At 38.8% G+C, this 15,688-nt stretch overlaps 1 protein-coding gene across 8 annotated transcripts in view; it reads right to left on the bottom strand.

The window, feature by feature from the left end:
• Window positions 1-2,209: 2,209 nt before the first annotated feature.
• Window positions 2,210-15,688, bottom strand: part of LOC113099703 (stromal membrane-associated protein 1-like) — an 82,125-nt gene continuing 68,646 nt past the window's right edge. For all 8 annotated transcript variants that reach the window (XM_026264633.1, XM_026264632.1, XM_026264630.1 and 5 more), the window contains 2 exons: window positions 3,039-3,264; window positions 2,210-2,462 (listed from right to left, as the gene is read on the bottom strand). In XM_026264633.1, the coding sequence (XP_026120418.1) occupies window positions 2,356-2,462; window positions 3,039-3,264 (333 nt within the window). In that variant the 3' untranslated portion in view covers window positions 2,210-2,355. The remainder of the gene's footprint in view (window positions 2,463-3,038; window positions 3,265-15,688) is intronic.

Consider the following 15,688-nt stretch of genomic DNA (forward strand, 5'->3'; position numbering starts at 1 on the left):
TTTGGGCTCAAATGCACAGCAGGACAATTTGGCCAGTCTCGTAATTACATCTACCTCCTCCTCAACACAAACCCGCCTACGCTCGGAGAAATAAGTGTGCGGTGAGAGTGTGTGTTTGAAAACACTCCCAAGAACAGCACTCAGCTATTCAGAGGAGTGAATGTCAAACACTAAGGATTCTTCTTCTCCCTCAGTCCTCCTTCGGAAAATAGGGAAACGTTCTGTGAGCTGGGTAATGAAGAAAAACATCTCAAGTCAGATCCATCTCCGGAAAAAGAACACTCCTCCCAGGAACTGTGCGGCAAAATTACACTCACTCCAGAAAACCATTAAGCAAACGCATTTCTTTTCTCATCCGGTCTCTCAAAATACAAATGTTCTGCTGAAGGACTATAACTCAGGACGCGCACACACACTTGCATTGTGGGGAGGGATTTTAATTAAGGCTGTGTGAGTGTAAAGAATGCTGTATTGATTTATGATGTGTAATTAACCTCCCGGAGGCTGAAATCTCGGACTCCCTCTGCTCTCAGCCTCATACGCAGGGGGTCCCGGGCCACAGGAGGAGGGGGCGAGGCAGGGAGATGATAGAAGCTGAGAGGTCAGAGTCACTGAGCTTTCATCTTTAATGAGCCACATGCCGATGGGAGGTGACAGCAGATTAGATGAGGATTTTAAAAACCCTTATTATGAATCTCTGATTATACGGTGAGAGTGAGAGAGCTAAACTGACAGCTCGCTTTCCCACCTGAGATGGTTTTGAAAATGTATGCATTGTTGGAGTCGGATGTGATGAATAGTAATAGCGTCAGATATAGACGTTCTCTCTATAAAAAGCAGATGCTGATCCACTGCAGCCAGGATGCTGCACTGATGATGAACATCTGATTTTATATCAATGACTCACAGCAGATTCTGAGAGGGTTGGTTAAAAATACATTTATCAACCTAACCTGAAGCTCTTGACCTCAGGTTTGTGTCTTAAGTGTACTGTCAAACAACATTAAGTAATTAGGACATTTTTCAGGTTCACTTTTTCCCCACCCACAACATAATTTGGGTTCTGTTTATGTCATGATATTGTTTTACTCCTCATTTGTTTGCCAGATCCCTGAATGCTTCTCCTCGACGTGTTCTTGTAGCTGCCAGAAATTACAGACTCTTTCTTCTTGCAATGTAACTAACACGTATTTAGGTTGTACACTCTTCTTTAATCTTTCATTTAGTTTCATAAGGACTTCGATAAATATCACTGGAGCACAGTATAATCTTAAAAGTTTAATTTATCTTGATCACCCTTGTCTTTATAATGCAATAAAAAGGTAGTTTATATTTCTATATATTTATGAGATATGAGTTACAGTACCATTCTATGAGCACTTACTATTTTCACCTAAATTTTTTTAAGAACATACACTACCATTCAAAAACTGAGGTTAATAAGATTTCTTTAAATGTTATTTAAATTAGTCTAACCAAGTCTGCATTTATTTGATCAAAATACTGTCATATAATCCTTCAGAAATCATTGCAATATGCGGACACACACGTATATTTAAAGGATTCTTCATGGAATAGAACATTCAATCTTTTGTCATATTAAAATGTCATTACTGTAATTTTTTATCAGTTTAATGCCCCTCCTTGCCTGAACTTCTTTCAAAAAAGGGAAAATAAATCTTACCCTAAGCTGTTAATGTAATGATTACGTTTATGATAATAATGTTTATTTATATTAATAATCAATAATATTCAGAAATGTAGAAAAAAATAGGAAGGTTTAATTAGGACGGTATATATAAGTTACATTTAACATAAAATTACGTAATAATATAATAGATACTATAGAAATTATTAAACATTAAACTATTAACCTGTTTCCCGCATTCCTTGAACCCACAGGCCATCACTCCAAAATCCCACTCTTCAAAGGCATTTCAGCAAACCAAATGTACCAAACGCTTCAAGCATAGACTTAAAATAGCATGTGATGTTTCTAAAGTGTACTTTATGTGTTCACAAGATCTAGAGCTGTCACCGAGACGTGTGTGATTTCAGAGACTTATTTCAGTGACTGAAGGAACATTTTATATGTGGTAAATTACTAGCAGCACAATTAAACAGTCACAAATCAAATATAGCATACCTGTGCCATATTCCACTGTCCTTGTTGACCTGGCTGCATGGCATACATGTTCTGAGGGGGCACCATGCCCTGAGGTCCCATCATGCCCGGAGCCAAGCCCATCACTCCAGGGTGTGCGTTTCCCATGAAACCATTAGGCACTGTCATGCCAACCATCATGCCCGCATTCTGGCCCATCATAGCGCCGCCCTGCCCCATGACAGCCCCCATCATAGTAGTGGGCGGCATGGCTCCTCCCATCCCAGGGAAGGCCTGGAAGTTCCCTGTGGTTGCGCAGGGAACTGCATCTGAGAGGGGCCCATGAACATCGCAGTCGCTGTGGGAGCAGAAACACACAAAGGCACACAAATAAGAAGATTTACACATGACGACATGTTCAATATGTTCAAAGAGACCGAAAACAGAAGCAGACCAGAGGACCCTGACACATAAAGCATCACAGACAGAAGAGAGCGATCAATATCTGCGCTAATGTGTGCAGTTCCTCGCCTCGACCCAGAGGAAATGGATCTTTTAGACAGAAGAGGTGTGCAGGATGAAAGGGGGCGTCTAAAGCGTCCTGATGATGGAGAATTGGCATCGCCTTCATTTGGAGCATCTGAGGTTTTGGGAAACGTCCTCTTTGAAGAGAAGGGCAGGCGAAGCAGGCAGCTTTAAACCACGTTCAGCAGTATCAGAGTGCTGAGACACGCAGTGCTTGAATTATTGATACTCCCATTAAAGCAGGGCTTCTCAAGAACCTTGCATGCTTTCGCTTTTACTCAAAGACACACACACACACCATTAGAAATGGACTCCAGATGCATAGCACCATTTATAGATCTATATTCTCTCGCTCAGATCGCTCATTCTCTGAGGAATAAGAAAGCGGGACTCTGGGGGATGGATGTACCTTGTGCAGGCTGTTGTGGGACGGTGCCGGAGCCATACAAGGAGAGAATGGAGTCCTTGGAGAGAGGTTTCTTGGCTGAGTCCTCTGCTTTGTTGCTCCCGCTGGTTTCGCTGAACAGGTCCAGATCTCCCTGTGCTGGAGCAGCACTTCCTGTTCCGGTAGCACCTGCCACAGCCCCTCCGGCGGGGTTGGCCTGAGCGCTCCCAGCTGCCTTACTGGAACTGACCTGCAGAGCACAGGAGACGGTTGACTTCAAGTCACATGCTCTCAACACTGGCTTATACAGCTTTACACAATAACTCCCTCACATATCAATAAAATTATCAATTACAGACGCGCATGGATATATCTTTGGGCCAATGTCATGAGCCAAATGAGGCATCTCAACAGACCTTCAAGTCTAAATGGTGGGAAATGTTTGCCAAATCAACTGGATACAGCTCTGAAATATTCATAAAGGAAATAAGAATATCAGAAAAGAAAAATAGGTCATTATTGTAAATTATGATATGTAAAAATTGATAGCCTGAATGCACTGTAAGTCGCTTTGGGATAAAAGCGTCTGCTAAATGCATAAATTTAATTTAATTTTAATTTAAATTAATTGTCATTTTTATGTTAAATCTTATAAATAAATGAAAAATATAATAACACTAAAATCAATCATTTTAACAATACATTTCAAAACATAAATCCTATGAAAAGTGCGCAAACTGGATGAAAACTGGACCATGTTACTGCCACAGTTCAAGTAAATTTGTGTAAATGTTATAAAAAAAAATGGCTTTGAGTTAGGCACACAGATATGCTGCATTGACCACTCAAACCGGTAGCGAGTTTTGTGTAGGGAATCTTTCGCTCTCTTGTTACAAGCTTAATCACATTCATTCCTAATAACATGACAGGATTTTCCCATTAACAATCACAGAACAACTGTTAATGTAACTGTATCTTAAGGCATGGCAGATAATCAAATCAAAAGTTGGTTAAAAATGCCCATCCTGTATAAACTTAGATGAGAGAAGACAAACGCACACAGATGAAAGAAAGGCTTCATCATCTTCAAGTAGAGAAAAGACATTAATTAGACTGCAGCTGTGGTGAATGAATAGCTCAGGAAGAGGAGACAATTCATGTGAAAAACCTTCGGAAAAGCATGTCTGTCACTATGAAACTGAGGGGAAGTTCAAGGCCTAAATCACTGTTCAACAGTAGCCCAAGGTCATGTTTAGTGAAGAACGAGATCTATGTGAGTCTTGCTGAGGTTTGGCACAGGCTCCATTCCATTTGTGAATAAGAATCAGGAGGGCATCACACCATTGTAAGCAAGGACTGAAGACAATACGCTGGCAGCACACAATGCCTTACCTATACTACATACTAGCCATGCCAGGTGGACCTAATGAAACCTAGTGTCTTTGTTCACTTGCTTTTTAAAATTGCACTTCATTTCAAATCTTGGGGTATGAATTTTTTTTTAAGAAATGCATACTTTTATTCAGAAATGATACATTAAATTCTTCAAAAATTGTATTTATGTTACAAAAGATTTCTTTTTTTAAATGAATGCACTTAACATTCATTAAAGAAACCTTAAAAAAAAGTATTGTGTTTACACAAGTTCATTAAGCAGAAAAACAACAATGATAATAGCAACAAATTTTTCTTGAGCACTAAATCAGCAGAATGATTTCTGAAGGATCATGTGGCACTGACCACTGGAGTAGGAACTGCTAAAAACTCTTTACAATCAGTGGAATAAATTATTTTAAATTATATTAAAACAGAAAGAGTTATTTTCAATTGTAATAATGTTTTACAATATTATTGTTTGAACTGTATTTTGATCAAATAAATGCAGCCTTGGTGAACAGAAGAGACTTGCTTCAAAAACAAAAAAATTAAAAATAAAGCTCATGGCTGTGATAAAGTAAAAGCAGTTTACTTAGAAAAAAATCTGACTCAAACTTTATATTCCAACAGAAAATAAGTTAACACAGGAAAGAAACTGCACGTTTAAGAAAGAAACTGTCGTTTAAGTACTAGAGCTAATTATAATGTTTCACCCTCGAAAGAGAGAAAGAGAAAAGCTGAGAGAGGAAGTGAAAACGGTGGGGAGATTGTGCTACATCATTTGAATTCAAATCGAGCGAAAACAAATAGATATGTGTATCAATCGATTTTCCTCAGGAAAATCTTCCCACTCTGGTATCATTAAGTGGCAGACATGCTTACTCAGATGGCAGATATCGAAAAGGCCATTCTCTGAAGTTGACTGCTGAAGTACGTGCCTGACATGAGCTCATAAATAAGCCTAAATGAAAAGAGTGTGATTCAGAGACCGTCTCCGCTCTCCCGCTGTCTATCCATCAGTGTCCCGGAGCTCTGGGAACGGAAATGTTCCACAGTAATCAGAGACAAAAAGGCAGGGTTGGGAGGACGGGGTGGAGGTTGGCAGGGACACATGTGGACGCTCTCTTCCCATTTAGATGGGCCGACGATAGAGCTCTGCGCTTCGGTATGAGGGAGTAACACCTCCAGCTGCTGCTGCGGCAGTCGGTGCATCTGATAAGAAGCGAGCGAAGCTGAACACGGGTGAACAGCAACGCGGCGCGATAAGCCAAACACTGACTCGCAGATCTGATACGTAAACCCCTCGGATGATTAACCTGTGAAGGCTGATGCTAACACAACTGCATGCTACAGCCTATAATGGGTTTAGCCTTTGATATGCACGAGAGAAAAGAGGCGAAGAACAAAGAAATCAAACAAACCCTTGACAGCTATTCTCAAGACGCCAGGAACAAGCAAGAACATACTAAATTGGCAAAGAGTCAGCCTTTTTTTCAGGCCACATTATGAAAAAGAGATGACATAAGCCATTTTCTCTATTTGTAATAGGAGTGACATTTGAAGGGATCCATATGGGAATCCGAAAAGGGACACAGGAAATGCTATTAGAATTAAAAATAGATGGAGCAGGGGTTGGAGACCTACACTTCATAATTCAGGGAGAGGAACAGATATTTTTCTCTATGCTCTACTAATGAGAAGGAAAGACAACTATTGTGTTCACATGTATGCATCTATTGTTTAACGGTAGAGGGATAGAACTAACAACAGATAGAATGAGAGATCGATAAATAGAATGATAGACAGACAGACACAAAGAACGACGGACAGATTGAGTGAGAGAACAACAGAGAACAAACAACAGACAGAATGATAGACAAAACAAACAACAGATATAACAACAGAGACAACGAGCGATAGAGTGATAGAATGAAGAACGGGGAAAGACAAATGATCAACAGATAGAACCATAGATAGACCGATAGATAGATTAAACGCTAGATTGATAGATGGATAGATTGATGGACAGAAAGACAGGTTGTTGGCTGAGTAGATAAAAACACAGACTGATCGAAGCATCATTTTTATATTATAGAATACTACCTACCTATCTATCTATCTATCTATCTATCTATCAATGACTGTGAAGTACCTTTATAATATCAATCGTATTTGCCCCCCTTTTGAAAGTAGTCCTTCCCATTCACCACAATCAGTGTGCCACCAAGCCCATGAACATTTGATCTTTCCCACCCCCACATTAGCACAAAAACACACACGCTCCATACAGACACACAGTGCAGCCTGTATTTCACTGTGCCATTCACGGAGCACCGTGCATATTCTAGCTCTACCCACCCCCAAACACAATTCCCTCGCTCACTCATACCCACAGAGAGAGCGAGAGTGCGAGAGAGAGATTTTATGTGCAACAGAGTAGGCTTTGTCTGATTAGCAGCCCCACACAGATAATTAACACTCTGGTGGTGCTGTGGGCTGGGCTAATCCAGTTTCCCCCACAGCCACCTTCTGCCTGGGAAACCAGAAAAACATAAAAATAAAAACTGAAGAGGAGAAACAAAAGTGCCTCAAAATCAGAAATGTGTTAGGTTGGATTTGGTGAAGACGGTTGTTTGCAGCAGCGGGTGCATGCTGGGTATGTGCCAGAGCGGAGGCTGGCAGTGCCACCTTGCCAAAGGTCCCACTGCAGCTCAGAGTCTGAGGATCAGCCAGAAGGAAAGAGCGGATCAGACAAGAGACCATCTGGGGAATACACAGCTACACAAATGAACAATATCAAAGGGGAAAATAAACAAATACATAAACTAAACTAAACCATTTGCATAAAAAATTAACGGTCACTTAACCATATATCAGATTAAGAGTATTTTGTTTGTGACCTCCACTGGTCCAGCAGACGCTCAGAAGAAGCGAGTCCCTCCAGTGCTTCTCTGGGATCAGTTAACTGTGTTAGTTATCAGTGGTTACAGATCGAAGATGAAGAAATCTGAGCCTACATTAGCACTCTGACCTATATGCTTCTAATCAGCCTTCTGTAATGTATTCACTGCCTCGCTTCGGCCATGATCGATATTCGGCTGGTCTAGACTTCAGTCATAGTGCCATTACGTGCAGGTTATATTCCCACATACTGCATAAGCAGCGATTCTACGAAAAACTAATGTTATTTTCTGGGCCCTATCTGCGAAAGTGGCTGTCAATGCATTAAACATTTAAATGCATTTAATTTTACATGATGTGCTATCAAATCAAATCACATTTATTGGTATAACTTAAATATAAGTTAATAATTAATCAGCTACAAAGAGAGGCACTCAACACACGGAAATTCATTCCAGCTAATTCCATCTAATAATATTTCAGCTACATTATTCCCCTGACAAACCTGAGAATAAAGCCTAATGGCGTTCTGACCCTAGTCTTAACATCCAATGCCATGCTTGCAAACCCAAGGACGTTCCGCCTCAAGAATACTTTTAAGAAAATGAGCTGTGCTGGAAAAGTAAGAACACGCATACATACACACACTATAAATGTGAAAAAAAGCAAGACCAATTAAGGCCAGTTTACCCCCGTCTGGTAAAGAGAAAAATTAATACACTTGACGCTTTACTGTCCCTGAATCCTGAAATATGCATAAGTGTTCTTTAAATATCCTAACAATTTGCATGTGGTCAAAAGTCATGTTCCTGAGACGGGCGAGTGGACTGGTTGTGTTTCCAAGCTCTGTGGCTCAAAAGTAGAGCTGGTAACATGCGTGAATTTGCATTGTGCAGGGCTGGAGCGTGAAATAAGTGAATCCTCCAGTACAGCGGGTCCTCGGGCAGTTCTTTGTGAGAACCGAACATTCATGCACTTGTCCGTAATGTAGTCTACAACCTTGGGATAGTATCATATAATAGTTTTTAAAGGTTTTAAGAGTAGGGCAGACATGGGACTAAAGGATGCTGGTTCACATGGCCCCGTTAAGTGCCTGCTAGACGAAGACGCAACTAAACCATCTGGCTGTATAAAAGCATTCTTCTCCATGCTTACAGTACTTTACACTTCCAGTACTTTTTTACAGTACTTTTACCCTTGCAGATGTGGATGTGTTGTTCTAATCAGATGCAGAGGATGGAGGCATATACAAGTACATGGTGATTAGACTAACTACAGGGACAAACACAGGACAGAACCAGAGTGGAAACAGAAGCCTTTGGATTGCAAAATACCGTAATTTTAACACTCCATAGCCAAACACACATATATTTTGCTACCGATTGCGGTTTTCTTGGCCGATAAATTTTTTTATTTTTTTTAATTTTTAAGTGCGACCTGCCGATACTGTTTTTTTTACAGATTCTGATTTTCTTTCTAAGAACTAAAATTGACAGCATATACAAACAAAAATATACTTTTTACGATGCAAAAAAAAAAGTATAATTAAATAAATTATTAATCATTACAAAATAACTCAAAATATAGTACTCTTTGACTGGAAAGAGGTACAAATGCTGTATATAACAAAGCAGATGTAATTTCCCACAGTGTTTATAAATAGGCAATTTTTTTAAAGAAGCTGAGAGGTGCCATAAATTAATTTACACCTCAAAACTGCAAATGCATAAATAATGTCATAAGATTAATTATTCCTTTTTTTTTTTACATACAGATGATATGGGGAAGTCGTGGCCTAGTGGTTAGAGAGTTTGACTCCTAACCCTAGGGTTGTGGGTTTGAATCTCAGTCCGTCAATACCACAACTTAGGTGCCCTTGAGCAAGGCATCGAACCCCCAACTTCTCCCCGGGCGCCGCAGCATAAATGGCTGCCCATTGCTCCGGGTGTGTGTTCACAGTGTGTGTGTGTTCACTGCTCTGTGTGTGTGCACTTTGGATGGGTTAAATGCAGAGCACGAATTCTGAGTATGGGTCACCATACTTGGCTGAATGTCATGGCACTTTCGTCACTTTCAATTTCAGATAAGAAATGTGGGGGAAAATACAATGATACTTTTAATTACGAAACCAAACAACCAGTAGTTGGCGGCAAATTACCATTTAATAAGAGAGTCATTTAGTCATTCATTCGACCCATTCGTTAAAATGGCTGGTTCATTCAGAAATTTGGCAAGTGACAAATGACTCACTCAATTCGTTCAAAAAAGTGGATTCATTCAGTAACAAAACACCGCTCAGAGACATGAAACCGTTCTGCTGTGGCTTTGACTGAAACTATTTTCAATAGAAAAAATTTAGCAAAAACTGCAAAATTGTGACAAATGTCAATCTGGAGTAACTAAAAAAAAAAAAAAAAAAATTCGATATGATTGTTCAGACTGAGGTCGGATTGCAAAATATCTGAGCTGTATTTGATTTAGGATAACATATGGAAGTGGCACATATAAGAATCTAAAAAAGTGATGATTTATGCTGTTCACACTGTTATTGGGGATGGGCAGATTTGGGTCACTTTTGCCCATAGTCTAATTGTAGCCTAATATTCAATATAACTATTATTTTCTTTAAACATATACGGTGACTATCTTACTCTCAAAAATACTTTGCTGTTACAAAACCATATAGTAAAGTGAAAACACTGTTAAGCAGCAAAGCTTGAATTTAAAACCTGTATAAAGCAGTCACCCCGCAGCTCACCGGCCACCACAGAGTCTTTTCTCTTTGTACACACTGAACTAGCTCAGCTTTCATTAGGCATAAGTCCTACTGAGAAACCATCTGTGCTTAAAAAACACTCATGAAACACTGAGGCTCCCTACACCGCAGGTCTCTAGTGTGTGTGGAAACAGTGTACATACCTACATGTGCTCTGAGAGGCTCAATGTGGTTTTCCACAGTGCTGCATGCATGCAGTGCAGAATGCATGGCGTATGGCATGCCCATATGTTGAGCGCAAGGGCCCACAGAGCTCAAAAGAGCACGAGTGGATCAATAGCTGTGCTCTTAAAGGGCTGACGGTGGGTTTGATGAGATATGGCTCTTAAACAGCTGAATGATTCATTAGTGAGTCAGCACATTTTACATCCTGTTTGCTGCAGAATCTGGGGCGAGACTAGTGCAGGAAAACAGCTGACAGATGGTACTTAGTAAAATTACTTAAGTAAAGCAAACCTTTCCGCAATTACATGACCTAGTCTGGTAGAGTGTAGCAATGTAAGAGCAAGAAGCGGTTAAGAGAATTCAAACAACTCTTAATACATCAGAATCCTCATTTTAACAGGATAATAAGCAGCTAAATTCTAAGAGGATCATCTGCAATGGAAGCGGAGAGATGTGTGATTTTTGGGTCAAGTCATGTCGCAGTAGGGCCATGAGATATAGCGGTACCATATTAAAATCTTTTTTTTTTTAAGCTATAAGTAAAAAGTATGTTTTACATAAAAAAATATTTCAAAATTTCTACTTAATTCTTTCACTCAGGCTTATTGCTTTTTTTTTTTTTTTTAATTTCTTTTTTTGTTTTCAGTATCTGCAACAAGTTTAATATCATTGCATTATGGGTCCCGAAAAAGACACATAAAAAGACACAAAAACTTATTGCAAACAATTTATAATAAGGTTCCATTTGTTAACATTAGTCAACCTGAACTAGCAATGAAAAATAGTCCCAACCCCTTTATTAATCAATGATGATCTAGAATACATTACTAAGACACATCTGTTAATAAAATTCAGTGAACATGAGATAAATGTGAATGTCAGTTAATGCATCAACTAATGGGACCTTAGTATAATGTGCTACTAACTTCTCAATTCACTGTAACAGTGATAAACATCATGTGCCTAATATGTGAATAGCAAAAAATCATGATGCAAGTGAGCTGTGATGTTCTGCCTCCACAACGCTCATGGAATGTTGATGTTGATATTCTCCCAGCCCTTGTGTGGGATCTGGAGAGAAACAGGCTGGTCAGGATGTCAATAATAGGGAGGGAGTTACTGCTAACTGAGCATTATGGGACACCAGAACTGGCTAGCAGTTGTGCACTTATATAGAAGCTGCAGGGAGGAGGATGTCCTGCAGAGGAGACTGTGTGTGTATGTCTCAGGAGGTGATATAAAAGCTGGCAGTAGATGAGATGTGAAAAGAGGAAGTGTGAGGACAGATTAACATGCACCGGCTGGAGTCACACAGAAGGAATGGAGAATACGGAAGCCCGGCGGTTTCTCATCAAAGGCTCCAACTGTCTCTCGCTCTCATCTTTCTCTCTCCTTAGGCTTGGGGAGAACTGTGTGAGCGCCTTGTCTCAGGCCCTCATGCCAACAAATCAAACATCTTCTGCTTGTTTTCACATGTAAAATAAATAAATAAATAAACCTGCATACATTACCTCATCTTCTCATTCATTTCTAATCATCTCCAAAAAGTTTGCATGCTTATTGTTGTATCATGCTGGATGTTCAACTGATTATTTGCATGTCTACAATCAATTTTTTTAATTAATATTATAATTATCAAACTATTAATATCAAATATCATAAGAGTGAATGTGCATATGTTTATGCGTTGAATGATGAGTTGGTGTTGGGCTGATATGGAATGGTGTTATTTTAGTATCATTTCTTAATTATTATTGTATTTATTAATATGTTTAATTTAACTTTTAATATTTTCAGTATTCATTTTCATTAAAAGATCATTTTAAGCATTTTTATACACACAAACACACACACACACACACACACACACACACACACACACACACACGCACACACGCACACACGCACACACGCACACACACACACACACACAAAATCTTCTTCAGGTGTCTTGAATGTTCGGAAATGTAAACGGATATTTCCCACTAACACACTACAGCAAAAGATATAAATTACTGGCATCACTTTTTGTTTTTTTCCCCCTTTTTTTGTTCGTGAAAATACTAATGGCCTATGACTTTTGCATAGTAATGTGATTATAAATAATTTCTTTTTATTTCAGTTTTAGTCACTTTAGTATTTCAGTTAGTTGCATTTCTAATTTTTTATTTACTTTTTTCCATTTAATATTTATACTTGATTTCATTTTAGATGTTTTCTAACTAACATAAAATTTTTTGGTAGAACTTTATTTTACAGTCCTGTTCCCCATGTACATACTATATACTTATTATAGTAATTACAATAACTATGTAATAACTAGTTACTTACCCTGAACCTACCCCTAAACCTAACCCTACCCAATGTAGTTACCTTGTATTACCCTAACTTTCTTAGATAAATACACTGTAAGTGCACTATAAGTACATGGAAGTACATGTACTGTAAAATAAAGTGCAACCAAATTTTTCATAGTTTTAGTTAATAAAAACAACACTAGCTGTGTTTACATGGACCCTACTAATCAGATCGTAATAGGACTAGAAGCACAATCAGAATAAAAAAAGTCACATGTAAACACGTGAATCGGATTGAATTGGCCAGATCTGACTAATATTTTGATTGGATTGTAAGGGGTGGTTTATCCTTTTGTAATCCGAGCGAGAGGACGTGTAAACACTCGGATTGAAAACCGAAACTGGAAAGTACTGCACTTGCGCAGTAACGTAGAAATAGCGTAATGACGTATGACACGCAGAAGGAGCTGTTCTTACTGGTGAATAAAGTGTCATAAAACAGTATCCCATCATTATAAAACTATCCTTTCATTCAGCGTCTGTGAAGTGGAGCAGGACAATGTCCACCAGTCCTCGTTTAAGTCTCTCAAACAACTGGTTTTGTGTGTAGGAAGGGGCACTTTTATTTAAATATATTTTTTTTTAAAGTAAGCAGCACTGCACAATAGTTCATGTGCTGGTCGTCACCTAATAAGAACCCGAAGTAGATAAATATTACGTATGCTTTTTAAATCAGTATGCGACAGCAGCGGGAAACTCTGTATATTCATGCAATGTGCGCATGTCAAAAGAGTAAATCCGATAAGGAGCTTGTGACATAAACGCACATATCAACTCGATCACTTTATTCAGCGTTCATGTAAACACTACAGCATGTTCCGATTCGTCAATCAGAATGAACTCATTCCGATGGAAGCAAAAGGTGTCAATGTAAATGCACCTACTGATATGGAGGCAAGGTCAGGCTCCATCCTGCAGTCGCTCTTGCTTCCAAAAATCAGCATTTGAGGAAAAACTAAATCCTCATTCACATACATAAGCAATCCAATTCCAATAAGTGACACATCCTCAGACATACAAAAAGCCCCCAAATGCTCTAAAGAGTCAATGTGCGGCTCTTTTAAACACATCTTCCACTCAAAGACACAACAAACAAGAATCAAGGCATAATGCTGCTATCTTCCCTCATCAGACACCCAATGCCGCTCAATTCATCTGAACAATAAGAGCAGAGATTGACAGCATGCTGTTGAGACTGAATGCTTTGAGAAGCCCTGAGCATTGGCTTACTATTCTTAAGTGATCTATCTTTAGCTCCTCTTTATCCTTTATTATCATTCCATGAGAATGCAGAACGCACACGTACATTGTGTAGAAAGGGCTGATTTCCACTTGGCCTGAGCAGAGTACGAGGGCATCAATAATTCGAGAAGTCCAAGTCAGTCCAGCGGCTCTATAAACCTCTCAATAAAACATTGATTCAAGTGGGCAAAAAGCTTTTTGTCAAGTGACTTTCCTGGTTTCAAGTCAGCTTCAGGCTTCCAAGATCAAAAAAGAGAATTCTCCTCAAGTTATTCTGAGAACGATTGCCAAAACAGGAGTAAAAGGAGGATGGGAATGGACCTTAGTCAGGGTAGACGTCATATTGAATTTTACACAAATGAAAATGAGGCTGTGAAGTATAGACTTTACAAAGACATGCTGTGCAACGCTCTTGTATAACATTTATTTTTCAAAACTCACAACTTTCAAAACTGTTTTATTGAGTTTTTTTCAAGTGGAAATTCTTTAAGATGTTTCATCAGCTGAACAATCGGTACATTGTTAAACAACAGTAAGATCTTCCAAACACACTGTACTTCTGTGCCTCACAGCATAATTTTCATTCCTGTCAAAAAAAAAATCAATATGGTTCTACCCTGATTAAGGTCTATAGAAGGAAAAAAGGTAGAGACAGTGTAGAGACAGTGTAGGGTTAGTGAGAGTGGATCCCAGACGTGAAGACCAGATTTCACAAAGACACACTGCTATTCCTGCTGGGATCCTCCAGTGTCCTGATCAGCTATAAACATGTAACTCAGTGGTTATCAACATTTTTTGCCAATGCCCATCTATACAGTATTTAGTAACTTATTGCCTTTCAACAAATAAAATGTATTCTGAATATTAAATGTTGATTATTATTCTGTGTTAATAATTTTCTATGGGTAATTATTACAACATTAAAAAACCTGGTAAGGGATAGAAAGTGCAACATTATTTTATCTATCTATCTATCTATCTATCTATCTATCTATCTATCTATCTATCTATATATATATATATATATATGTGATTTATTTTTATTTTTTTGCTAAACACTATATTTGACAGTGTTAATCAACATTAGATGATAGCAAAGGTCATTCAAATGTAAAAAAAAATAATAAAATAAAATAAATATTGTAAAAAAAATTGTGTTCCTGCGGCTCAAGTGGTATCACATTGCTATAGCAGCACAAGGTTGTGGGTTCAATTCCCAGGGGAACACATGTTAGGTAAAAAATGTTAGCCTGAATGCACTGTAAGTCGCTTTGGATAAACGCATACATTTAATTTAATTTAATTTAAAAATCAGCAAAACGCTGATGTACAATTAAATGCACAATATCAGCCCAACAAAACCTAAATTTGATAGCCTGACTACGTCAGACTTCCTACTTCCGCTCAATTTCATTTCGCTTCTGTACTCAGTCTGATACAGCGTCAGAGCTTTCTGTTTGCCACCGGTCTGAAAACAGCCGGGCCAATCAACGAGCAGAGGGCGGGCTGAGAGCCGTGACGTAGATGCTAAGCACAGAGTTTTAAATTGTAGGTTAGAGAAATCGAAAACCGAAACGACCGCGAAAATGGGAAACGAGACACGGGATGCAATTCGCTCTGTTATGGAGAACATTCAACTCTTTTTCAAACTGAAGCCAGAACAAGAAGAGTGTTTAACAACAGGTTAACAGTGGAAGTTGAATCATAGATTTGAGTTTGATGCATGATGTCTGTGCTTCGATCATGGGCTTCGATGCAGCTGTACAGGCGCATAACATACGTCATAACTAAACGTATCTGATTGGCTACGGGTAACCAATGATTTTAAACTTCAGACAAGCGCCCCCTAGCGAGAG

This window comes from Carassius auratus, unplaced genomic scaffold, assembly GCF_003368295.1.
Source record: "Carassius auratus strain Wakin unplaced genomic scaffold, ASM336829v1 scaf_tig00217022, whole genome shotgun sequence".
Lineage (NCBI taxonomy): Eukaryota > Metazoa > Chordata > Actinopteri > Cypriniformes > Cyprinidae > Carassius > Carassius auratus.